This window comes from Zingiber officinale, chromosome 2B (genome assembly GCF_018446385.1).
Source record: "Zingiber officinale cultivar Zhangliang chromosome 2B, Zo_v1.1, whole genome shotgun sequence".
In the NCBI taxonomy this organism is placed as follows: Eukaryota; Viridiplantae; Streptophyta; class Magnoliopsida; order Zingiberales; family Zingiberaceae; genus Zingiber; species Zingiber officinale.
Genome location: NC_055989.1, coordinates 131,844,096 through 131,871,680, shown reverse-complemented (window position 1 = coordinate 131,871,680; position 27,585 = coordinate 131,844,096). Strand labels below are relative to the sequence as shown.

Below are 27,585 nucleotides of genomic sequence, written 5' to 3'. Positions count from 1 at the left end.
TTTATAGACGCAGGCACACAGCGAACTCTGCCACCGATCGCGGAGAAAGAAGAGAGAGGAGGAGGAGGAGGAGGAGGAGGAGGAAGGAAGGAGGAAAAGAGCAAAAGATCGATCGATCTTTCTTTCTTTCTTTCTTCTCATGGAGTTGTTGTCGATGGCGTCCGCCTTCATGCTCTTTTACTGCTTCTTAAACATTGCATGGGTTGTTTTCCGGCGGTGGCGCGACCGACGGTGCTACCTGGTGGATTATGTGTGTTTCAAGCCCTCCGACGACCGGAAAATCTCGACGGAGTTCAGCGGTAAGATCGTGGAGAGGAACCGGCGGCTGGGGTTCCCGGAGTACAAGTTCCTGCTCAAGGTGATCGTCAACTCCGGCATCGGGGAGGAGACGTACGGCCCGATGAACATCGTGGAGGGGCGGGAGGAGAGCTGCACCTTCAGCGACGGCCTGGCGGAAATGGACTCCTGCCTGGACAGCACCCTGGACGAGCTGTTCAAGCGGGCGGCGGCGTCGGGGGTGACGCCGCGGGACGTGGACGTGTTGGTGGTGAACGTGTCGATGTTCGCGCCGGCGCCGTCGCTGGCGTCGAGGATCGTGCGGCGGTACGGCATGCGGGAGGACGTGAAGGCGTTCAACCTCGCCGGGATGGGGTGCAGCGGCAGCCTCATCTCGCTGGACCTCGTCTGGAACGTGTTCCAGGTGAGGGGGAAGACTACGGCGGTGGTGCTGACGTCGGAGTCGATCGGGCCCAACTGGTACTGCGGCAGAGACAAGTCGATGATGCTGGGGAACTGCCTGTTCCGCTCCGGCGGGTGCGCGATGCTGCTCTCCAATGATCCGGCGATGCGGCGGCGGTCCAAGATGAGCCTGCGGAGCCTCGTGCGCACCCACATCGGAGCCAACGACGACGCGCACAACTGTGCCGCTCAGCTGGAGGACGACGAAGGCCTCGTCGGCTTCTTCCTCGGCAAAGATCTCCCCAAGGTAGTCGCTACTCTGTTTTTATCAATTTACTCCCTTTAGTTTTTCAAATTAATTCTCTCTATTTCTCCCAATTTAGTAAATTATATTTTAACTTCCATAATTTCAAAAGGCTTCTCATCACACCCTTGACTTGACCTTCCCCATCAACCCCAACTGAATTTAAAATGAAGCAATACATGGACCACAGGATAGTTATATAAGAATTAGGGAGTAAAATGAAAATATGCTCTCACATCGACAGGCAGCCGTTCGATCCTTCACCGACAACCTCCAGCGTCTCCTCCCCAAAGTCCTCCCCACCCGGGAGCTCATCCTCTTCGCCGCCCGGACGGCGAAGCAGCGGCTGAAGTGGCTGAACAAGGCCGGGGCGGCGCCGGCGGCGACGCGCATCAACTTCAAGTCCGGCATCGACCACTTCTGCCTCCACCCCGGCGGCGCCGCCGTCATCGAGGGCGTCGGCCGCAACATGGGGCTCTCCGCCTACGAACTGGAGCCGTCGCGCATGACCCTCCACCGCTGGGGCAACACCTCCGCCAGCAGCCTCTGGTACGTCCTCGCCTACATGGAGGCGAAGCGCCGCCTGCGGAAGCGCCACCGCGTGCTCATGGTCACCTTCGGCGCCGGCTTCAAGTGCAACAGCTGCGTGTGGGAGGTGGAGCGCGACCTCGACGACGAAGGAGCTTGGGAGGACTGCATCCACAGCTACCCTCCCAAGACCCTGGCCAACCCCTACTTCGAAAAGTACGGCTGGATCAACAATGAGCAGTAGTCTCGTCCGCCATTATCCTCCTCTCCTCCTCCTCCTCCTCCTTCCAGCAGAACTACCATGAAAGGACCTTCCACAGCTCATTTGATCAGAACAGAATTTCCATTCCCGGTAGTTTTATCCATCTTCTTCCTCCTGTTGCTGCTCCTGCTGCTGCTTTTCCAATTAAGCTTTGATTATGATGATTAATTCTTGGTCGCCCCTAATTAATCAACAAAAGCTTAATTGATTAATTAATTATTTGTATCCGCATGCACTGTCCTGTTAAATACCTGTTAATTACTGGACTCATTGTTGTATTAATGAAGTAAATAAACCAAAGAAAGAGGGGATACGAGTATAGAGCCATGGAAGCACAAGTTCATGGATGCATTGTGAGCTTTTCTTGTAGCTTCATTATGAGGGGCAATTAAGGGGTGGAACTACCCCCTGTCCTAGTGAACAACTGCCTTAATTAACACACATTTTCTACTCTGACACATCTCAATTTTCTTTTAAATCAAGAAACTTTTTAACACTTTTTTATCTAACAATCAATGTCTATAAGTGGTCTACTTGTTCAATTCAGTTGCATGTGGCTGGCTTGTCCTCCCTCACTACAGCTGCTTCACTAGCTAGCCAGCCCTGCATTAAATGGTATAGCTCATCAGCATTGTTCATTTATAAAGCTAAGAACAGCTGCATGAGTAGTCTTCCAGTTGAATGAAAGGCATTGGAGAAGGAGCATGAGACCTTTTGAGTTAAATAAGTCACATTATTTCCATTTGGGTTGGTGTGGATTTGCTGATGGCATTTATAGAAACTAAAGGGTGACAAAAGACAACAAGATATACAAGATTTTTTTTTTTACTAGATATAAGGAAGGATGTGGACCAAATATACTTCGATATTATCCTATCTTTTATCATCCTTTGTCGTTCACCCTATGGTATACGATATAGTTACACTTATGAAAGAGACCGAAAACAAATGATCGACAAACAAAGAATTGGTTGGTATTTATTCTTTGCATGTGCAAGGGGGCAAAGGAAGAGATGGTGGAGTCTAGTGTCCAGGACATCAATTCAATAACTTAAAAAACCTCATCTTGTTAATTTGACCATTCATCCTTTTATAATGATCTTAATTGTATAATTAAATAATATTTTGACCATAGTATTTGATAAGATGATCAAATTTAATTTTATATTGGACTAAAATTATCTTTAAAATAAATTAAATTAATAATAATAATAATAATTAAATAAAACTTATTTATAATTTTTAAAATTTAAAATAAATTTATATACATTTTAACGGGATAATTTAATTAGGGTTCAAGGAAACTTATTTAAACTATCTCATTTAAGTTATGAGTTGAAATCAATTAACTAAGGTTATTAAAAACCTGCCCGCTGCCTCCAACGAGGATGTTGTTACTCCCCTCACCTATGCGTTCATGTTGTCGATGCCGTTGCCAGCCACCCACCAACGCAAGCCTTCCACAAGCTGTGGGCACGACCTCCTCGCGCACTCTTGTGCATCCCCTCCTTTGTCGTTGGCAGCCCGTCAATGGTTTCCATGCTTTCGATGTCAAAATTTTAAACTGTATGTAAAATCGTTTGTAACATATAATTGTACCGATTCCATCGTTTCTACATGATCCCAACGATCTTGCTATGATTCCGTCCCAAAAAACAACCCTGATTTGGTGCTTTTGGATCATAGGATCGTTCGATCTTATGATACGGATCACGATTTTTCAAACCATGATTTTAACCTCTTAATTGGATTAAGTCAATGATGTAGATTGAAATGGTCCATGTTTAACCAACTGATTTGGAAACTATAAAAATAATGAGTCCAACTTGATCCAAATTGTGTGGCATGAGTTAACCTCAGGAACCATGAGCTTGCTCATCAATGTGAATTTGGATGGACCACCAAATAGTTAATGGACAAAGTCTCCATCTAAAATGGTCAAGTGATCGCAGATGTTCATCTTTCGATCTGCTTAATAACACAATCGAACTAGTACAATAGAACGCATTGCATACGGTACATCACTAATCCGGTGTGGTTGCCTACTAATATTGGGGAAAATGTTAGGTAAAAAGTAAGTCGACTTAGGTTGACAAACTTCAATGTGTTGGTTTAATTAAACCAAAGCATAACCTATGATTAACTTGCAAGAATATTCACACAATTGACCTAGTACGATGTGACAAATTTCAAAGACACTTTATGCAATATATCACTAATACGATGAAAAATAGATTGCATTTGTCTACCAATACAAGAAATAAGTAAACAATAAGTCAACTTAAGTCGACAAATTTGGATGCTTTCTTTTATTAAACCAAATAAGTCACTGATGTTGATTATTATAATCTATGATCAACCAACTACTCGAGAACTTTATAAAAATGGGATCTAAGATTATGAAACTTGAGACTATAAAAGAGTAGTCTGGTGCACGGAGTTTCCGTCAATACGGAGTCCTAGGAAAGACAACCTTACCAAATTAGAGGTTATTTCATCAATTATTTACGTGGACCACCAAATGGCTATCTAATAGTTAAGCAATGAATTGGAATGATTCTCAAATCTTAACCACTAACTATTTAGAGGAGCGCCATTAACATGATAAAACCGGTACCATATGACTCGGTTAATGATCAAGCCATTGGTGAGGAAACTGATCTCTCACAATAACGAGATAGAACACATCAAACCGGATGCACATCATTCCTGCAGGGTGTGGTTTAACCTTGTGCTTTGAAGGACAGAATAAGAACTAAAGCACACGCAACAGTTGAAAATGCCCCCCAAAACAATAAAGGAATTTATTAAGAGAACATAAGTGGACGAACCTCCACCTTGTCGATACATTCCTTGTATCTTGATCAAAGAGGCCATTAGTTATGATAGATAAAGCTACTTCTTCCAGCTGTGAAGTTCGTCATGAGATAAACATGAATTGAATTCCTACAGCAGAAAAGATTCATTGATCAACTGGCATGATATCACCATTCAAAAATAATAACAATAATAATAATAATAATAAAATAAACACACAAAAAGATAACTGGTAAGATACCTTAGTTGCTTTTTAATGTAGTTTATTGTGACAATATAAAAGAAAGTTACATCGTTGGGTACTGGGATTATACACACTCACTTCTCTGTAATTTAAACATCCACTTATGCAAAATGTGTGACATGGTACATTGATAACTTACATAAGTTTGCCAACTAGGACAGTCTGGTTCGGACGTAAGTTAGCAACAGAGCGAGAGGAATCAAGTTAGAAGGAACTCGGTCTAGTTGTGAATTAATTGTTAGGCTAAAGTAGTTGGGATGTGATGAGATGGAGTTCAATGCACCCAAGTTTTGCGGGTTCAGTCGAGCTGGTTTTAGTTTAGTTTTATGATTATAGTGGATGAGTCAGAGAGAAGGCCTGTGAGTTGGGAAGGAATTCTAGATGGAGGGCTTAGGCAAGTGATGAGTCGGTGTGAGATGATGTGTTCGTCTTTCATTGAATTCAAAGCCTTGTGGGTTTTAAACCCACAGTACAGAGAATCAATCAACATGCTGGAACTCTTTCATTACACACTTACGGTTGTTGAGTTGTGAGACTCAAGTTCTCAAAACATCTTCATAAGAAATTGCGCAAGATGCTTCGCACTAAGAGTTCTTTAAAAGTCCAACTCACAAAATCGATGACTTAGGACTCTGTTGACTCGACGCTGGGATCTTGATCACTCAAATGAAAGCCAAAATCAAAGCTAACTATCAATTATTGAGGTAATTAAACCTCACGTGCTTCGCCTTTGACATTTTGCATCACATCGTTATCTTCCATCTCATCACTTTTTATTACATCTCTTTTCATCTTTTATGTGTATGGTCCAGGCAAAATAAGTGAAAAAAGGACACTCTACAATCTTATTCTTTGGTTCTAAAGCATCTTTCAAGGTGGATGCATTAATGCCGGAAGGTACAAGCAACAACCTAAAGAAAATCAATGATTTGAAAAATACCATTCACTGTTTCATCAATAATGGTAAATAATCATTTCAATCACGTCCAAATAATTAAGAAAAGTTGTCCTTTGCTCACATGGTTGGTTTATATATTGAGGAACACAGAAATCCTACACCAAGTTACAGCTCAAGAAGTTGCCCTATATTTCCAAACACACTTAAATTCTACACGGGTTACACCAACTTTAATAAAGGAGTGGCAACAGAATTGACTAGAGCATCTGATCATGTGGTAATGTTGGTAACCAACATACTAAGCAGGATCTTGACAGAAATAAACTACGACAGTTATTTTAGTATCAGATGAATATAAATCAGTTCTAGAAAGTATAACAACTGAAATTGAAGGAAAAGGAAGTCTTTTTTTCATGATAAAGCATACGTTATATTGGTCCGAGATGCGATGCAGTTTAAAAATTGTCCGAAAAATGCCTTACTGCGCTGTGAAGTTTTGCTTTAGTAGCTCTGCGTTTAAGTGCGCAAGCAATATAACCTGTACATAACAATCAAAAGAGTTGGTTTGTAAGGGGAAAAAAATGAGAAATTTAATGCGGTGAGGCTTGAACATGCATATGTCTATGCAAGATTGAGACAAAGATACAAATTCATTAGAAGTGCCATATAATGAATAGACAAGTACTTGTTATTTTCAGGCTTCATGACTTCTGGTGCATCCAGCTACGACGTTGATGCATCTGGTACATATTGATCTCAGAAAGATCCCCCAATCACTCACCTTCCTCTAGGATCATGTCAATCTGTGCTGCATGCTTAGTTGCTCTCTGCAATACTAGTTTGGGTGAGATAGAAGAAACATGTATAGTCTTGCTGTATTTGACACCAATTTTCAGACCAAAATTTTGATGAATGATAAGTGGATTAAAGTTAGATATGTTGTTGACCTAATTTTTACTACCAAGTGTGCAGGACTTTGACTGGTTTGACTCAAAACTGAAATCCAGCTAGCTCTGGAGGTCCTGATTGCTGGTGTAGAAGTCCAGATAGATCAAGAAGTGATCCGATATCTGACGGAAAGTTTGGCTGGATCTGCGGGACCTGACAGCTAGCCGAAATCTAGTTAGGTCTACGGACCTGACAACTGGCGGGAAGACCTGGTGGACCAAGGAAGAGTCAAGCGATTCTACATGGTAAGTAAGGTAAGTCACTCGAGGAGAGTGTTCTAGTGAGGACAAGTCCCAATTGGGGACTTTAGGCGAAGGTCCAGTTTAGGTCCATTTTGGAAACCTAAGTTGAGACCATGACTAGTTCCTAGTCTTGGAAAGACAGGAACTAATTATTACTGTTACCTTATTATTGTACTAACTTTGTTTTGCAGGTTAGATATTTTTCTATTGGACTAACACATTTTGTATTGCGAAAGGGGCAAATTCAGTCTCGAGTGAATAAGAGTGTAATCAAGCTGAGTCGAGCCGAACTCTTGAATGTTTGAGTTTGACTCGTTTATAATCGAGCCGAACTCGAGCTTTATTTAATGAATATATTCATGGCTCACGAGCTTATTCAAGCTTTTATCGAGCTTAAATGAGCTTAATAAATTATAAATTATAAATTTAAATACAACAACAACAACAACCAAGCCTTTTCCCACTAGGTGGGGTCGGCTGTATGAATCCTTTTACGCCATTGAACTCTATCTCCTATTATATCATCATCTATATTTAAATAAATTTTATCTTGTTTTATTGTTGCAAACCAAGTCTTTTTTGGTCTTCCTCTTCCTCGTTTGATATGCATGTTTATCATAGTTTCACATCGCCTAACTGGAGCATTTATTGGTCGTCTAAATACATGTCCATACCATCTTAAACGTGTCTCTCGGAGTTTGTCCTCAATAGATGCAACTCCGACTTTCTCTCTAATGCTCTCATTCCTTATTTTGTCCATCTTCGTATGTCCACACATCCACCTTAACATCCTCATCTCTGCAACTCTCATCTTATGCTTATGTGCTCGAGTCATAGCCCAACATTCAGCTCCATATAACATAGCAAGTCTAACAGCGGTTTTATAGAACTTACCTTTAAGTTTAAGAGGTACTTTACGGTCACATAAAACACCTGACGTTCCCCTCCATTTCACCCATCCTGCTTGTATTCTATGTAAGACGTCTCTCTCAATCCCTCCATCATTTTGTAAAAATGATCCTAAATATTTAAATCTCTCGGTTCCGGACAACTCGTCCTCTCCTATCTTAACAATTGTTTCATTACTTCTAATATTGCTACACTTAAATTCCATATATTCTGTCTTTAATCTACTAAGCTTAAAATCTTTCCCTTCTAATGTTTCCCTCCAAGATTCTAGCTTAGCATTTACTCCTTCACGTGTCTCATCTACCAAAATAATATTATCTACAAACAACATGCACCACGGTACTGTGTCTTGAATGTGCGCAGTGAGTTAATCCATAATTAGTGTAAAAATATAGGGACTTAGGGCTAATCCTTGATGGAACCCTATCTTTATTGGAAATGCTTCAGTTACTCCGCTTGAAGTCTTTACTCTGGTCGTTACATCCTCATACATATCCTTAATTAGTTCAATATATGTTACGCTAACACTTCTCCTTTCTAAAATTCTCCATATAATTTCTTTTGCGACTCTATCATAAGCTTTTTCTAAGTTAATACCATGTGTAGATCTTGTTTTTGCTCCCGATATTTTTCAATTAATTGTCTAAGGAGATGTATAGCTTCTATTGTCGACCTTCCAAGCATGAACCCAAATTGATTTTCTGTCACTGTGGTCTCCTTCCTTAATCTATTTTTATTACTTTTTCCCAAAATTTCATAGTATGACTCATTAGTTTAATACCCTTATAGTTTGCACAATTTTGTATGTCTCCCTTGTTCTTATATAAGGGAATTAGAGTACTTATCCTCTATTGATCAGACATTTTTTCGTTTTCAATATCATGTTAAATAATTTTGTAAGTCATTCAATATCTTGTTTCCCTAAGCACTTCCATACCTCTATCGGAATATCATCTGGTCTAACGGCTTTTCCATTACGTCCATTAAAGTTCTTCATGACGAAGTTAAAATTAAAATTAAAATTTCTATGCTCATTTGACCTAATTAAATTACCTAAGTTAAGTTGGTCAACTAAACCTTCATTAAAAAGTTGATGAAAATACCTCTTCCATCGCTCTTTTATTTCTCCATCATTTACTAATACCCTATTACATTAATCTTTAATACATTTTATTTGGCTAAGATCTCTTGTTTTCCTTTCTCTCACTTTAGCTATTCTATAAATATCTCTTTCCCCTTCTTTTGTATCTAATTTTCGATATAACCGTTCAAAAGTTTCATTTTTTGCTTCACTCACTACTTTTTTAGCTTCTTTCTTGGCTATTGTATATTTTTTTAAGTTTTCCTTGTTCTTACAAATATATAATTCCTTATAAGTTCTTCGTTTTTCCTTCACTTTCTCTTGTACTTTCTCATTCCACCACCAAGATTCTTTACTTAGTGGTGCATGTCCCTTTGATTTACCGAGTACACTCTTAGCTACTATTTTCAACTTTGATACCATTTTATCCCATGTTGTATTAGAGTCATCATATATTTCACCTAATGCTTGTACTTCTACCTTCTCCTTAAATATATTTTGTTTTCCATCCTTTAACTTCCACCACTTAATTCTAGGAATTTATATATTTTCTTTCTATTGATACTATGTTTGAGGCGTATATCTAACACTACTATCCTATGTTGGGTAGTTAAGCTTTCTCCAGGGATGACTTTGCAATCTTTACAAATCTTTCTATCCTTCTTCCTAATCATAAGAAAGTCAATTTGCGATTTATTATTCCCACTTTTGAATGTGACTAAGTGTTCTTCTCTTTTCTTAAAAAACGTATTAGCTAATATAAGGTCATATGCTATCTCAAAATCTAATATAGTTTTCCTTTCCTCATTCCTCGTTCCAAATCCATAACTCCTATGTACTCTCTCATATTCCTCATTTTTCACTCCGATATGTCCATTTAGATCACCTCCTATTAAAATCATTTCATTTGGTGGAATATTTTGTAATATTTCATCTAAGTCCTCCCAAAACCTTGATTTGGTAGCTTCATCTAATCCTACTTGTGGTGCATATACGCTAATTATGTTCATAGTTTCTTTCGCCACTATTATCTTAAAGGCTATAATTCTATCTCTTTTTCTAACTACTCCTACAACTTCACCTTTAACAAATTATCTACAATGATACTCACTTCATTTCTTGCTTTACTCTTTCCAGTGTACCATAACTTAAAACACGAGTTCTGTATCATCTTTGCCTTCTCGCCTATCCATTTTATCTCTTGTACACACAAAATACTAATTTTTCTCCTAATCATCATATCTACTACCTCCATTGATTTACCAGTGAGAGTTCCTATATTCCATGTTTCAAATCTTAGATTATTAGTTTTCCTATCATATTTATTCTTATCTAACCTATGGTGTGAAAACTTTTGTCTATTTAACACTACACCCAAGTTCTCATGGAGATGTAGTGGTTCTTGCTGAGACGTTACACTCGGACCCTGTAACGCGAACTCTTGCATATTTATCACTACACCCGAGTTCTGGAGATGTAGCGGTCCTTGCCGAGACGTTACAGTCGGACCCTGCAACGCGTTCCTTTCGGGGAACAACCTAACATTAACACAATAGTTTAATGGATTCATTCATTGAATTATAATTTAAATATTCATTAAAAATAAAATTATATATTTAAAGAAAATTATAATATTCTTATTAAAATTTATAATTTTATTCTAATAAATAAATTTAATATACTTATCTATATGTTTCATAACTAGAGTGTAAAATATATAAATTCAATATCAAAACTATTATTTTTTTATTTAAAAGTTTATTCATGAGCTTAACGAACAAGTTCACAACCTAATGAGCCGAATATTGTGAAGCTTGAGCTTGGTTTGTTTATCTTAACGAGCCTCATTAAACGAGCTCAAACGACTTTTATCGAATCGAGATTCGAATAGCTCATGAGCGGCTTGGTTCATTTACACCCCTACGGGTGAACAGTACCCGAAGCGCCTTCAATACATTTGAAAGCGCCTTGATCTGGGCGATGGAAGGCACATTAGAGAAACTTGAAGGCGCCTTCGGTCGGATAACATTGAGGACTTCATCGACGATAACAGGCGCGCTGTTCGGGATAAAAGTTGGAGGGTTGAAGGCGCCTCCAGTGCCATGGAAGGCACTATCAATGCTCAATAAAAGAGAGCTTCGACCAATGCATTCAACACAACTCTTCTACAAGCTTTTATGCATTCGTTCGACGCTCCAATTTTATGCTGCTGCTTGCTACGACATTGCTGCACCCGACTGCTGAGGAGTTGTTCAACACCAAGCTCGATCTAACTATCTTCAAAAGTGTTAGGTAACGAAAGTTTGATTTTATACTTAACTACTGTTTAAAGGAAAGTGATTCCCTCTTCCGACGGTTTTAGAAGAGGTCATTAGTGGATTACCCGTCGATAGGTTTGCGGGACCTGGGTCTTGGAGTAGGAGTCGTGGAAGGATCTGAATCAAGTAACTCCTCGCGTACTGTGTTTTTTCGGTTTCTGTTTTACTATATCTTCATTGCATACTTGTTTTCATAAAATCGAAAAAAATAAAGTGTTTTAAAAATCATGTGATTCACCCACCCCCTTACGTGCGTAACGATCCAACAAGTGGTAGCAGAGCAAGGTTTGCTTTGAATTGGTGCAACCACCAATCAAGCCAGGGTTTTTCCTCTTATTCATTTTCGGTTTTGAGATTTTCGAATATATCTGAAACGGTACGATTACCCTTTCAGATAAATTTTCCTTCACTCCAGTTTTTGCTCGAAGTTGGTGCAACACTACTCGAGCTCAATATTTTTTTCGGTATTCTTCTCCCGCACTACTAATCCAAGACCAAGTCTTGATACTTCTTTTTAGTTTTTCCATTTCAATAATCATATGGCCTAAAACGAGGGCTTCAGCATCGTGTGCCCGCCACTCTTCACCGGAGATGACTTCCCGTATTAGAAGAGGAGAATGGAAGTGTACCTCAAGACGGACATCGACCAGTGGTTCTCGATCCGACGCGGGTACCAGGCACCGGTTGATAAAGCAACCAAAGTACCTTTGGATCAGGAAAATTGGAACCCGGAGATGAGGAAGAAAGCCTAGATCGACTCCAAAGCACTAAATATCCTCGGAACTCAACGGGTCGGTCCATTTAAAAATGCAAAGGAGTTCTGAGACAAGCTAATCGAATTACAAGAGGGCACCGGCGACACGAAGATAACAAAAAGAGACCTCTTATTAAATTCATTATTCAATATTAAAATGTAGGATGGAGAAACGGAAACGCAACTTCATGCGAGGATCAAAGACATCCTCAATGGTTTTCACCTTATCGACTACGAACTTCAAAATCGAGACGTTATAAAGTATGCTTTAAATTTATTTTCTCAAAATGCACTGTGGACATTCATAGTAGATGCCTATAAAATTTCGAAAAACTTAAATAATCTTAAATTAGATGAACTATTCTGTGAACTAGAACTACACGAATAGAATAACTCCCAAAAGGCCGAGAAAGGTATAACGTTTCTTGCAGGTTTTACCAATCAGACAAAGAACAAGACCAAGCAAAAGGCGAAATCTGAGTCTGACTCTGACTCAGATCTAAAAGAGCAATTGGTGAACATGGTAAGGAGAATGTTCATCAGCACAAAGGGCCTTCAAAAGACGATCAAGCCCAACATCAGCAAGTTAAGCATCACTTGCTTCAGATGCAACAAAAAGGGTCACTTCAAGCACGAGTGTCCGAACATCAAGGAAGATAAATCCAAGAATCTCAAGAAAAAGAAGGCACTCAAGGCGACTTAGGACTAGCCATCTTTGGAGGAATCAGATAATGACAAACCGAAGCACAATAACTATCTGACACTGATGGCAATCGGACCATAATTGGAAAGCGAATTAGAACAAGACAAAGAGTTGGAATATGAGTCGAGCCACGAGTCCGTACTCATTTCCGAAGGTTCCACCAGGTAAACTCTGTTCTAAGCTCTAGATTTTTTAAAATTATTTCATATCTACATAAGTTATCTGCTGCTGAAAGTCAAATAGATACACTTAGTAAAGAAAATAAGGAGCTAAAAGAACAACTTAAATCAAACCCAACAAATAAACCAAATCAATCTGAAAATTCAACTCAAGTCGCTAAACTTGAAAAAGAAAATTTCACACTAAAATTTGAAATATTAAACCTTAAAAACTTACTTGAAAAATTTACAACAAGATCCAACAACCTAGACCTTATACTTGGATCATAACGAGCTGTATACAACAAACCCATACTAGGATAAAAGTCTAGCTCTACAAATAAAACATTTACATCATTTTTTTGTCAAAACAACATTTGTCAAAACAACAAATAAACGAAAGCTTGGGTTCCAAAAGCTTGTCTAACCAAACAAGTAGAACTCAATCAATACTATGTACCCAAAAATGAAATCACTACCTAAAACCAAATCAAAATAAACCCAATAATTCAAACTCAAACCCAAAAACAAAACTTAAACCTACTAGTTCAAATTCAAATCTAAAATCTAAAATAAAATAAAAAACTAAATTTAAATTAAAAAACTACAAATTCAACTAAACTATAATCAAGTTTATTATAACTATAAAACAAATCGACATAAACCTAAAACTTAAAATAAAACCCAAGATTAATAATTCAGGGGAGGCACCAAGCTAGTTGGCACCTCGAAAACAATAATCTACCCAGCTGGGTAATTAGGACTAGATAAATTAGGGACTAATTTAACCTGACAAATAGTACTAGAGAAATTTGGGATGATAGTAGGTTAGGGAAGTTTTATCTATGCATGTCTAGGAAGAATCATATGTGATCGACCTGGTGCATTTGGCTTAGTAGAACTAATTGAAGCTACCCTTTACCAATCTAAACTGGTTAGACTAATGTTTTATATTAAATTTTTTGGGTAGGACTATTTGAAAAATCTCAAAGCACATAGTTGTTAGGTAACGAAGGCCTAACTTAAACCCTACATTCACCCCCTATTGGCACACATCAAAAAGAACTCTCCTCCTGAAGAGTTGGTCACAACTTCACTCGTTGGTCACAATACTACAATGAAGGGCTCATACCCTTCACTGTATTAAATGCTCACCCTGGAGCATTACTCCACATTATGATGCTCATCCTAGAGCATCCATAACCCCACAATGAAGATATCCACTCTCCATTGTTTTTCAGCGCTCAACCTTGAGCATTGTTTTTCTAAACGAAGGTTTAACCACCTTCAAAGGTTTCGGAAAATAAGTTTCATGTCCTTAAAAAGTAACTTCTCCTAAAGACATGCTTCAAACTTCTGTTATTGCACCAACAATGACTTGGAATCCCCAAATCTTTAGGAAACTCAAATTTAGAAGTTTTGAGGTTCAAAAATCCAATAGTGAAACTAAACCTCAATCTAAACTTCTACTTAGTCTTCCTTAACCAATCTATCCTTATTTTCATCATGAAAACTCCCCCTAAATGTATACAAATGTGTGTTGAGGGGCTAGGAATGATTACATGGACGGAAAATGGTTTAAATCGCTGAAAGCAACCTTTCCCAGCCAAAATCAGCGCTTCAATCGATTGAAGTTGGGTCTCAATCGATTGAAACAGGTTCAATCGATCCATGGATCGATTTAGGCACTGTGAATCGATCGGAGAATCGATCCAGCGAGCTTCTGCTCGCGATAACAGCCCTCTCAATCGATCACTCGATCGATTGAGGCACTCCAATCGATCGGGTGATCGATTGAAGCCCTGATTTCCTAAATTTTAATTTCAGCGAAGTTCAGAAACTCCCTAAAAATTCTAAAAATCATGAAAATTCATGTAGACATTACTTAGGGTATATACTATCAAGGAAAAATAGTTTCCTAAGAAAACACTTCCTATTTTCAAATATTGACACAAATTTGAAAACTTATAAAAACTTTAGTGTTTTCTTCTAGTTTGTGTCTAACTTTTCAATAATGATTACTATCAAAAAATAGTCTTCACCAAGGTTTTCCAAAAGCATTTTAAAATTATTTTCAAAACCAATATCCAACCATGTTCTTTGGGCTCAATGCACATAACTTGTACATTAGCTTTCCCAATGATTGGAAAACACATAGTTATATGTTTTGATGAACCTAAAACTCAAAAGAATGCACTAAATCAACATCTTGAGTTTTGTTCATCATCCTAACATCTCACTTGTATCTAATGTGCACTAAAACACATACAAGTCACCTTATAGGTCTTTGTGAGACGTAAAATTTAGTTTTGCCCTAAACTAGGGATCGTGCATATCTACCTAGGCATTTTGAGATTATGAACATCCACCTAGGATGTTACTTGATAGTAAATGTCATTATCCTTAATTGCAAGGAATTAAAAATAGCATGAGGTGTTATAGCATACATCAAAATAAATAATTTTCAAAAGAAAATTCGCTATAACTATATGATGTATGAATGATATGGCGTGGTATTTTGTTTGTTTTTCATAATAAGCATGAATGCAAAATATGATGTCATGGCATATGATGGGCAAACAATCATGGCAAATTAACATAAATAAAATATACCTAGATTACCTATCTAAGTATCCTTAACCTTAGCTGACTTACATTTAAATCCTAGATTGTCCACTTTTTCTCAAGCAAATGTCAAATTCCCAATTTTGACATTTCTTTTGCTTTTCTTAATTTGTGTCAATTTAAATTAAGCATAATTCCTTAAAGTTTGACACACTTTACTTTTTCAAAGAGTAATCATTTTAAATTAAGGCCTAACTTGCCCTTAACTTCCTAGGAAAATACCAAAACCCCAACTTGACATTTCTTATCATTTTTTCAAATGTGCCAATTTAAATTAAGTCCAATTCCTCAAATTTTGACACATTTTACTATTCTAAAGAGTAAACAATTAATCCTTTACATTTTCAAAAGTTAACAAAAACCTTGAAAATGTCTCCAAGTGTCAACTTTATTAAAGTTGGGTTAACCACCCTTCCAAATAGAGTTGACACTCTCTAACTCATCTAGGGGTAGAGAAAATACTCCTAGGAACCCAAAACCTATTGGTTCTCCTTGGATGCTCTAGGTACTCACTAGGGATAACTTCCCTAGATACTTTCCTAGTGACCTTGTTAGGCTTCTTAGAAGCCTTGATCACTTTCTCTAGGTTAACTCTAGGGATAGCTTCCCTTGTGACCTTCTTGGTGACTTTCTTAGACTTCTTAGAAGTCTTAGTCACATTTGTTGTTGTAAAGATACTCCTAGGGATAACTTCCCTTATATCCTTGACTTGACTCCTAGACCTAAGATTGGTTCCATAGCTATATGGAATCCTATGGTAAGAAGTTACATCCTTCTTAGCCTTAGGTTTGTATCCCAAACCTTTATGATCATTTGATGACTTTTGTGTTCCTAGCCCTAGGTGGTGCCCATTTTGGTCCTTAAGAAAATCTTCGATTCTCTTTAAGGTCTTTTCCATGTTATCAAGTCTTGATCTCAAGACTTGATTTTCCATCATTAAATCCTTAATTTGGATTTTTCTTTAAATCCTAGAGCATTTCTATTTTTGGGCTTGTATCTACTATCCTTAGTATTCTTGCCTAAATTTCTATTTACCTTCCTAACCCTAGGTGTGGCTCTTCACTAAGCTCGGTGAAGAAGAATCGGGGGCGCAGGAGAGGAAATCTCCGCCTCCGGCTGCGACCGAGAATGAGCTATTTTCTTAGTGGAGAAGTGCGTCGTGTGTGGATCCTTGGATTAGTCACCTCATCTTGAGGTGGATACCAAGTAAATCTACGTTGTTAGCATTGGAGCTTGCTTTGAGAGTATTCAGCTATACATCATCATTGACGAAGCAAGCAACGAGCGCGCGACAAGCTATTCATCCCCCCTAGTTACAAATTGACCCTAACAATAGTTATTCTAATGATGTCCGTGTGACTCACCACAACCTAGAAATTTATTCAAAGAATGTCTGCTTGATTAACCTAAAACTAAACTTGAATCTAACACAAGTTAAACCAACTCCTAAAAATCAAACTTAACTCATCTCCTAAAACGATAAGATACTTTTGTCTGAAAACTTAGACTGGGTGAGATAATTAGATTAAATTAAAATTAAACTTAAAATTTAAAATTAAACTTAAAACTAAAATTTAAAATTAAACTTAAACTTAAAATTTAAAATTAAACTTAAAAGTTAAAATTTAACCTAAAACCCCTTAAATTAAAATTAATTCAAAATTAATTAAAATTTAAAATTTAAACCTAATTAAACTAACTTAAGTATCTAAACTCAACGATATATATATATATATCGCCTCCAATAGAGTTGGAGGCGCCTTATGATGAGGCGGCAAAACTCCTGCCGAGACGATTGAAGGCGCCTTCATGAACCTGGAAGGCGCCCTCTACAGGGAATGGAAGGCACCTCCAACCCGAATCTTAACAGCTAACAGAAACGTTTTCTGTTCACAAAAATCAAACTCCGGACGACGCCCTCCAGCCGCCCTCTTTCCCTTTTCTCCACTTTTCATCTACAAAACTCCAACTATGCCTCCTAGGTACCCTCTAACTCGATTTATCTAATTATTTCTCTATATTTTGTGTGTGTTTTCTTGAATATTTGCATGTATATATTACTTTAGAAAGCGACGGAATGTTATTCTGTCCCAGGCTAGTTTCAGTAGTGTCCGATGCCAGATTCCCTATTGGGCATCTTAGGCTAGATTTCCTAGATCATACATATGTTGTATTAAAATCTAGATACCTAAGTAGGATATTTTTTTCTTCCCATTATTGTACCCCTATTATAGAAGTTATAGACTATAATAAGTTAGATAGACTAGTTTACTTAGTCATTCAGTAAACTTAGACTTATATGCCCAATTTTATAACAACTTAATTAAAATATATGACTTAACATACCCCACCAAAGTATGTGGTAAGGACTTTAAGTTCTCACTCACTCTACTATACGATAATTTGAGATTTAGGCGGTTTGCATGCCAGTTTTTATATTATCCTAGTAGGGATTTGTCATTTGACGAACTCTACTCCCATATTACATTGGATACTATCCATATATATTTTTTTGGGAGGAGAGGGTACCCACTGTGACACTTTAGGTCTCTCTCTTAAGGTTCAGGACTATGTCCTGTATAGAGTTCTTACCACCTACGTTTTGTCGATCACATCTCACGATGATGTGACCCTCACATTCTTTCCTCCTTTATACACTATGCCAGCGACTAGACATCGACATTGCATTATATATGTTTCAGAATATCATTCATGCATCCAGTCTCATCACTAGGAGACATGTTCATATGCCCTACTATCACATTTTGACTTTCATATTTTCGACCATAGGTACACTTACTTCCCTTAGCACGTATAATGAGATTGGTCGCGCGCCAGCTTGAATTAGTGCATATAAAAGTTACCGCTCAGGGAGGACTGACTTGGAGAGTGGCTCCTCAGCCGACCGTTCCGGACAAGGCTGATGGGGATATCCCACCAGTCATTCTGGTCAAGGTCGACGAGGCAACTGCAACCATGGGGGAGGAGATGCCAACATTTACGATTAACGAGCTCTTTGCACCTCTTTCGACCCCGACCCAGCCCTAGACCTCGCTTTTCGTAGAGGATCACCTTACTAGACTTGAGGAGTCTTTTGCACAGATCCAATAATCAGGCTCGGAGGGATTCACCTCTCTCCGGGGGGGATTAAGTAGCAGGCCATACTTCAGGCTTTACGAGTGACTGATCAACCCCCACCCCACTTGGCGATTATAACTAGACATGATTTTGTTCAGTGCACTTGTGTTTCTCCTTAAACAACTTTCAAATTCTAGGAAAATTCATTATTTATATTTTCTCAAATTCCCATTTCCCTAGTATTTCAAAATTTGTGTTGGCTTTAGTTTAAGACGAATCCCTAGAAAGCATGATTCTATAGATCTAGGCAACGAGCATCTCACAAGCATAGTAGGTCTACCTTGATTATGTATTCAAAAACTTAGAATGGTGTGAGATGTGTAGGCTCTTTGCTTGGACTTCAGATGCTTATATCAGTGCATCAACATAAGTCTGGGCAAAAAATACAAAAGTACATTGATCAAGTTACGTAGTCCTTTTTCAGTAAAAATATAATTGGACAACAGTACTTAACTTGACTAACCAAGTGAACACTGCTATCTTCTGATAGTTAGTTAGTAACTACAAGTTAGACATTTAAGGACAATTTTGTAGATGAATATTATTTCAAAGGGGAGGATATTTGAAAATTGCTTTCAAAATTTTTTTTTTTGCAAGTTGTTTCAAACTGTTAATTTGCAAATTCTTTTGAAGCTTTATTGAAACGTATTTTGCAAATGTTTCCAAAATTATTCTATAATTTCTTTGAAGATGTTTTGAAACATGTTTTGAAAATTACTTTATACTTTAAAAGTAATTATAGAGTTTCTTCAAAAACTTGCTTTAAATTTACGTTGAAAAACCCTTAAAAAATGCATTTTCACAATGTTCTCTTAGCTAATTGTTTTGAAAATATTTTTAAAAAATAATTTAAAAAACTCTTTTCAAATGTTGCTTTAAAAAATGAAACTTTAAAAATTACTTTGCAACACCACCTTAAAAATAATTTAAAAAATTACTTTTGAAAAGTGTTTTGAAATTTGTCTTGAAAAATGGTTTGCAAAATTCTTGCAAAGTTTATCTTTGCAAAATGTTTTGTTTTTGAAAAATTTAATTTTCAAAATTTTGAAAACCTTTTACAAATTTTGAAAATTCCTTTCAAAATTTCCTTAAATGCTTTGAAAATTTTTCTTGTCATTAACTTTTCCCTAAAATAGACTTGCAAGTTTTTATGAAAAACTTTACCTTTGAAAAATTTGTTGTTTGATATGCCTATTGTTTTAATTTTTCTACATCCTCCCTTTTATTTGCTAACATTTACTTATGTGCATAATTTTTATGAATACCAAAGAGGGAGGGTTAGGGTTTAAGTAAGGAAAAGAAGGGTTTAAGTAAGAAAAAGAAAACTAAGAATTTTTTTCAACTTAACCTTAAAAATAATCAAGAGAATAAACACAACCAAAATCATTTTTGATTTTTCTTAATTCATTTTTTTCTGCTATTTCTGTTTGCATTTTTTTTTTTTCTAACTTTAACTCAGGTTGTCATTGCATTAAAAGGGAGAGCTTATTGGCGCATTTGACACCAATGGTCAAACCTAAGTTTTGATGAATGACAAGTGAATTAAAGTTAGATGTGCTGTTGATCTAACTTAGTGCAGGACTTGACTGGTCTGACATCAGGCTAAAATCTAACTAGTCTGGAGGACCTGATAGCTGGTATAGAAGTCCAGATAGGTCAAGGAGTGACCCGATGTCTGCCGAGAAGTTCGGCTGGGGTCCGCGAGACCTGACAGCTGCTGAAGTCCAATTGGATCTGTGGACCTGGCAACTAGCGAGAAGACCTGGTGGACCAAGGAAGAGTCAAGCGATTCTGCATGGTAAGTAAGGTAAGTCACTGGAGGAGAGTGTTCCAGTAAGAACGAGTCCCAATTGGGGACTTTAGGCGCAGGTTCAATTTAGGTCCATTTTGTAAATCTAAACTGAAACCATGACTAGTTCTTGGTTTTGAAAAAACAGGAACTAATTATTACTGCTACCTTATTATTGTGCTAACTTTGTATTGTAGATTAGATATTTTTCTGTTGAATTAACACATTTTGCAGGGCGAAAGGGGCAAATTGAATCTCGGGTGAATAGTACCCAAGGTGCCTTCAACGCATTTGAAGGCGCCTTGAGCTGGGCGATGGAAGGCGCCTTGGAGAGGCTTGATGACGCCTTTGGTCAGATAACATTGAGGACTTCGTCGACGATAAGAGACGCACTGTTCGGGATAAAAGTTAGAGGGTTGAAGGTGCCTCCAGTGCCATGGAAGGCGCCTTCAATACTCAATAAAAGGGAGCTTCGGCCAATACATTTAATACAACTCTTCTACAAGCTTTTGTGCATTCGTTTGAAGCTCCAATTGCTTCAACTTCATGCTGTTGCTATGCTACAACGCTACTGCACCCGACTGCTGCTGAGGAGCCGTCCAACACTAAGCTCGATCCAACTATCTTTAAAAGTGTTGGGTAACGAAAGTTTGATTTTGTACGTAACTATTGTTTAAAGGAAAGTGTAGCTTGTTACACTTATTCTCATTTTTTTTACTTGATTCCCTCTTCCGGCGGTTCCAGAAGAGGTCATTAGTGGATTACCCGTCTGCGGGACTTGAGTCTTGGAGTAGGAGTCGTGGAAGACTCTGAATCAAGTAACTCCTAGTGTACTGTGCTTTTTCGATTTCTATTTTACCTTATCTCTGCTGCATACTCGTTTCCATAAAACTGAAAAAAAAAATAAAGTGTTTTAAAAACCACATGATTCACCCCCTCTCACGTGCATAACAATCCAATATATAGTTCTCTATGTCATTCCAATCTATTTATTGGTCCACAAGTAGAATAAATTTGAATCTTGAATTGTTGACGAAGCTGTAAAACAAAAAGGTCTAAACTGAGCAGGGACTTGGAATATTAGTAGGGACTAAAGTCCAAAAGCGAGATAAGATCTCTTAACAACCCTTTTGTTCTCGTTGGCACAAACTTGTGGCAAGCAGAAATAAAATGCAATAGTGTGACCATGGGAAATTAAGAAGACCTTGTCAATCCCAAATGGTGCAAGCTTAGACATGCTCTACAATCCTAGTTTAGGTAACATGGACAAGACGTGTATAGTTTCTCTATGTTAACATAATTCAAGTTTTGGTCAACGAGCAGAATTATAAATTTTGGCCATTCCAACAAAGATGAAACGAGATTTAGCCTATGATTGTGCAACTACAAAAGAACTAGGGTCAAAGATAAAGCAGGATAGGGGTATTGAAAATTGGCGAAAATAAAAGAGTTCAACAGTAACATACAAGAAATATAAGAAATTCTAATGAAATGACATAATTTTACAATAAATATGGATTAAGTGGCTAAATTCAATAAACAAATTGAGCTAGATTAAATTTAATGTGTGTAGATATCATGCACCGGTATATAGTGTCTGGGTACCTATAGATTAACATGCACGCACTGTGTAGGATTAAGTGAGTCATTTGAGTTGGAAGAGTTAAGTCAGAAATATCTGATCAAATTGCAGCATAATAGAGTCTCAGGATTGAAGTTTATGATACCGTCTTCTGTTTTCCTCATCACAGGATTGAATTGCTCTGGTAACTTTATATTATTTACAAACAGTTCTCGGAACTTGCTTCCAAGAATAAATTTAGAAAAGCACACCACATCAACAAAAAATGAGGGTCAATATTGAGACAATATCTGGGACAACCAGCACTTAAGTCTTTATTCACACAAACATCAAATGACTGCAAAAATGTATGAGAAAACGTGCTCCGCAATGTATCAAAAGTTCAAGGCTAAAACTTGAAATTGTATCAAACTAAAATATAGAATGTGTATTCATGTAAACAATAAGAATTGGCTAGGAATTGTTAGTACCTCGAACTTTTGAAGGGGAAATCATTGGTACCTCAAGTGGCGTGGACTACAATTTTGATGTTTGGTTAAATGTCTTTAAGTTAGGCCTTGCTATTGTGTTTAATATGTGTGTCTAAGTGTGCAGAGACTTAGGAGAACACAAATGACTACTCGATAATTCAGGGTTCGATGGAATATAGTGACAGATGATATGACGCACTCGAGGGACTGGAAGAACTAGCAATATCGAAGATAGCCGAACTTAAAGCAGAAGATATAACTAAGAAAGAAGGATGACATTAGAAGAGAGTAGACGAGCTCGGTACTATTGAGGCACGAGAAGCTTGGAGGAAGATTATATTGGTAGAGCGAGAAAGACACATGCATCGGGGGAGGAGAAGTGTATGTTGTGGTGAGCCGAACTAAGTGAAATTGTAATCAGGACGAAGGATAGACTCAATGTAAGCGGACTCAGTTGTAGTTAAAGGCAAACTCGGTTGTAGTTAACCTGATTCAGGAGTTTCAAATGATGAGAAATATGATTTCGATTGACTGAAAAATACATCCAGTCAACCAATGCACAGCAACCTCCTCTTATCTATTTGAACAGGTTATTCATGGGGATTAGACGATCAAAAAAGGTGTACAATTGGCTGAAAATCCATGTGGATTGTGATCCAACTTGAAGGTCCAATTTGATTGAGAATCGGCGATTGGAGAGTGATTCGGTCAATCGGAAAGTTACCACGTCAACAAAAGTGGTAAAAATGACTTGTTCGTCGATGAGACGAAGAAGCTGAGTCAAGAGTTTCCAATTGATTAGATAGGGTTTACCGGTTGACCGAACGTGCTATGTCAACACAGTGATAAACTCGAGGTGGAGGCTATAAAATAGGGATCATAGGATTGAGATTAAGACATAACACACAAAAACAAGCTCCGAATCATTGCCTCTTCATTTACTTTACTCTCTTAATCTCCTAGGATTCTCTATTGTATAAGAGATTTCTCTACCTCTGACCCTTTACCGAGGAGGAGAAAAATAGTAGATAATGTTTTGTGCATAGGCCTTGGATGTAGCAACCTGCGGCTTGTGAACCAACTAAATCTCAGTGTCGTCATGGTATGCTTGTGTTTGTTTACTTATTTGTTTATTTGTTTTCTTTACTAATGTGTGTGTCTTTACTAAGAAATTAGCAAGAGAAAGATAGACGGGTTTCAATTGCAAGTTCGCTATTCACCCCTCCCCCTCTAGCGATCCAACCATATATCATCTCACACTAACAGGAATGTCATATCATTTGGTCAGCTCCTTTGAATTGTTGCAAAAGCACAGAGGGAAAAGATAAAGCTGCAGGTGGACCTGGACAGCATAACACTCCTCTGATTAACAGCCATTTAATTAAATTAAAGCTAGTGCAATATACAGAAAAGAAAAATAAGCTTATTGCTTCAGATTGACTCACCAATCACCCATTCTCATCTGTGAATAAGAAAAGAAAACCTTAGTTATCACATACATAGATATGTATGCAGTAGTATCATAGGTATGAGAATTTAGAACAGTAAGCAAGAAAAGTACTTCCATCAATGAGATGAAAAAAAAAAGTCTCCATAATTCTCAGTAGATAGATGATTCTTGTTGATTCATAACAATGGCTTCCATTATCACCAAGGTATTAGGACATATAATGACAAACAGAAAAGAGGTATGAAATGAGTCATATTTATTAAATGTAAATTAACAATCAAGATATGAGCTCTAAGCAAATATTCAGTTCAAAACTACGGGTAAACTGATTCATTCCTTAGAGTTTCCAGTATCAAATATGTAAAATATAAGAGAAATAGCCAGAAACAATCTAAGTTTCGTATCAGGAAACTTCTTAATATTTCAAAACTTTAGCTGAAAAATAAAGACTGATTGCTTCAAACAGGTCAGTTATTTAGTCCTTTCCTAATGATGCTAAGTTTCTCTTCTCAATATGACATCTATGGCTGGACACTGCTCGGAGAACTGATATCAAAGCAGTCAAAAGCAAACAAGCAAAAGCTAAGCGAAAAGAAATTCACGGGTCAAGTCTGCCAACCAAAATAATACAAAGGTTGCATCTACTTGAATCGTCGCTCAGAAATATGAGCAAATTACGAAAGTTCTTATGAACATATACTAATGACAAGAAAAGGGGGTACCGCCACCGCTAGAAAAACCAGTATTTTGATGGGAGTAGTCCTTTTTTTTCTTCTCCTCCAACCTTGCCTAGCACCTCACCAATCAGAGAATCCACGTGTTACTCGCCATGGCGGTTCCTCACAAATTCCAGCACAAAATAAAAGAAAAGTTTTCAGAAAATCTTCTTTCGAATGACAAACTGTTTAAAAAAACTTCGCTGAATGAATCGAACAACAAAATTATTGGTAACGAATGCAAGATTAACCTACCTCCCAATCCACAGAAGAAGAGAACGAGTCCCCACATTTCGAAACGATCGGAAATCGATGCGAATGGGCAATGGTTCGATGATCATTTTCTCTTCCGTCGCGATGCTGGCTGAAAGAAAAGAACTTAGTTAACCAAATTTACCAGCCTCACAATTGGCGGAAAGATTGACTTCGCCTGGTGGAGCCGACGTGGGCTCGGCCTTATGTCTATTTTGTAGCAGGTAATGACTTGGGTGTCGATAAGAAAGTACCTTGATCTCGATTTTACATCGGTTGTAAAAGGGAAACAGACCAGTTATTCGCGTATTAAATATCGGAACCTCCTAAAACCCTAAACCCACGTCGTACTTATCGCCGCCGCCGACTCATTCCTCCGCCAGTAATCGTCTACATCCGCTGGTTTGCTCTTCTCCTTTCTCACTCTTTCGTTTACCTCACTCACTGGATGATTCTCTTTATTCTCATGTCTTTTCTCGTCGCCCAATCCTACCTGCGCCGTTCGATTAGGGTGGCAAATTTTTGAAACTTCTTTTTCACGATGTAATATGTAGAAATTCGAAGGGATTAGGGATCAGCGAAGATGTACCTCCAGTTCTACATCAATGAGAATGGGGACAAGGTCTATACCACCAAGGTTACGTTTTTTTTTCCTTTGTACTTCTCTGTTGGTTTTATGTGGATACGATATTGGTGGTGATTATGCTTGTTTTCTATCGGAACTCTTTAGTTGGAAATGTCTTAATAGTTGGTATTTGGCTTTCTAACATGGATTCTTTAACAACTTCATGTTAATTCCTGCTGGGAAGTTTGTTTCTTTTCCTTTTTCAAATCTCTGATGGTTCATGTCGAATGAAAAAATGGCTGTTATTCTACTTTCAGAATTCTTTAAGTGAAAATGCAATATCCATTAATATCTTGCTATTTGGCTCGTTAGCATGAATTATTTTACATCATGTTGATTAGTGCCAAGAAAGTTGTTGTTGTCGCTTCATTTTATATATACCTGATAGTTTTACGAGGAACGGAAAAAATGAGAGATGATTTTGTCGTTCTTCTTTCAGTGGATGTGGATTATTCATTGATTGCTTGCCTTTTGGTTCTTTTACATGGATTCTTTATAAGCTTCATGTTGACTACTGCTGGGAAATTTGTTTTCTGATTTGGCTTTTTGCGACTCACTAATGGTGTTCTGTCTTGTTTGGGCAGAAAGAGACGCCAGTGGGATTGCCAACCCAATCTGCACATCCGGGTAAGCTTTGCACTGCATGTCTTCTTATTTGTGTTTCTTCATTCATTTCTAGTGTCTTGATCATCCGTGTATGTTAATATTCTATTTAACAAAAATACATATTTCATTTGACCCCTACCATGATTCATAATAAAAAGATATAGATTCATATTTCCCCCTTGCTATAAAAATTCAAATTATTGCCTATGTTGTGTCATTTAGAATTAAAATGAAATAGGAAACAAGAAATGTGAATATCTATTTCTTTTGACAAAGGAGCAACAACACTTGACTCCGTTGGTTGTTAGTTTCAAGCTTTGATAGCATTGACATAGCTATATTGAGGTGGAATATGCTGCTGCTGCTACATATAATAAAAAGTGAAAGATGACTTTGAATTTCTTGTTGAGATTTTTTTGCCTCGGTTGATTCTGATATGGACTTAAATTTTAATCTATGATTATGTATTATTTGTGTAACACTGAAAATTTTCAAACTTAATTATCTAAAACCCAAACTACTATTAGAAAATTGGAGAAGCAATTTGTTTCTAGATGCTCATATTTGATTCACTACTGACTGAATAATATATATTCTGGATACATAATTATAATAGTTTTGTGCTTAAATTCTACGACCCATCACCTCAAATAGAAAGAGTCATCTAAATCTGATAGGTGTTAAAGGTGTTATTATTGTAGTACGATAGTATTGTATTGACTAACTAGTTGACTTTTCTCTACTACCATACCATTCCTAGGACATTGAATTGTTTTGTGCTTGTAGTACGTATTGTGGTCTGTGGTATAATCTTAAAATTTTAGAACTATAGAAATTCTATCTTTCACAAAGCATGCTTTTGCTTACCTTTATTTGTGGTGATACAGCTCGTTTCTCTCCAGACGACAAGTATTCAAGGCAACGGGTGCTTCTGAAGAAGCGTTTCGGTCTGCTTCCAACCCAAATGGCGCCGCCAAAGTATTAAACCATTTCGATCAGCTCACCTTGCTTGTTATATCAGTACTATCTGAATGATCTGGATAAAGTGCAGTAAAAGTGCTTATCTACACTGCCTTCATCTAAGTGGCTCTTGGATTATATATACTGGAAGTGTTCCTTAATAACTAACGATGATTTATGATTGTATTTGCTTGTGTTTGATTTAATCGTTGGAACAGTTATGTAATTTTAGTTCTGAAGTATTTAGAGGAAAAATTCCATTATAAATTTGATTTAAAGCTTAAAAATACAAATGGAATCTGAGCTCGAGTTTGAATCTTGATTTGAGGATTTAAATTCGGTTTGATGTATTTAAATTGAAATTAATTCCGATACCGAATGGCCCAACTTGAAATTTTCATGAACCGTCCGGTTCGTCCTAATTTTGAAGCATAGAAATTGACTCGAATCAATCGGACCGGGTTTCTAGGAGTGCGGCGTGGCCGAGTTGCAGTCAAGTATACGACACGTGTCTAAGTTTGACCAGAT

The 27,585-nt window shown here is 37.5% G+C and overlaps 2 protein-coding genes and 1 long non-coding RNA gene across 7 annotated transcripts; 2 read left to right on the top strand and 1 right to left on the bottom strand.

Moving 5' to 3' along the window:
• Positions 1-2,093, top strand: LOC122047266 (3-ketoacyl-CoA synthase 12-like). Its single transcript, XM_042608430.1, has 2 exons — positions 1-985; positions 1,227-2,093. The coding sequence occupies exons 1-2, from the start codon at positions 140-142 to the stop codon at positions 1,752-1,754; spliced, it is 1,374 nt and encodes a 457-aa protein (XP_042464364.1). The 5' UTR covers positions 1-139; the 3' UTR covers positions 1,755-2,093.
• Positions 1,928-25,003, bottom strand: LOC122047267. Of its 4 annotated transcripts, none has more exons than XR_006130509.1 (5): positions 24,621-25,003; positions 6,417-6,558; positions 6,159-6,269; positions 4,604-4,718; positions 1,928-2,375 (listed from the first exon to the last, which is right to left on the bottom strand). It is a non-coding gene; the product is annotated as an uncharacterized LOC122047267 (long non-coding RNA). The 4 variants fall into 4 exon arrangements; XR_006130510.1 differs by having other exon boundaries at positions 4,610-4,718; XR_006130511.1 differs by having other exon boundaries at positions 1,928-1,953; positions 4,610-4,718.
• A 137-nt stretch (positions 25,004-25,140) lies between these two features.
• LOC122049556 (H/ACA ribonucleoprotein complex subunit 3-like protein) lies at positions 25,141-27,344 on the top strand. 2 transcript variants are annotated; one of them, XM_042610923.1, is made up of 4 exons: positions 25,141-25,268; positions 25,421-25,503; positions 26,076-26,118; positions 26,985-27,344. In XM_042610923.1, exons 2-4 carry the CDS (start codon positions 25,450-25,452, stop codon positions 27,080-27,082), a joined length of 195 nt encoding a protein of 64 aa, XP_042466857.1. In that variant the 5' UTR covers positions 25,141-25,268; positions 25,421-25,449; the 3' UTR covers positions 27,083-27,344. The 2 variants fall into 2 exon arrangements, with proteins under 2 accessions (XP_042466857.1, XP_042466858.1); XM_042610924.1 differs by having other exon boundaries at positions 25,186-25,268; positions 25,377-25,503.
• Positions 27,345-27,585: the final 241 nt, after the last annotated feature.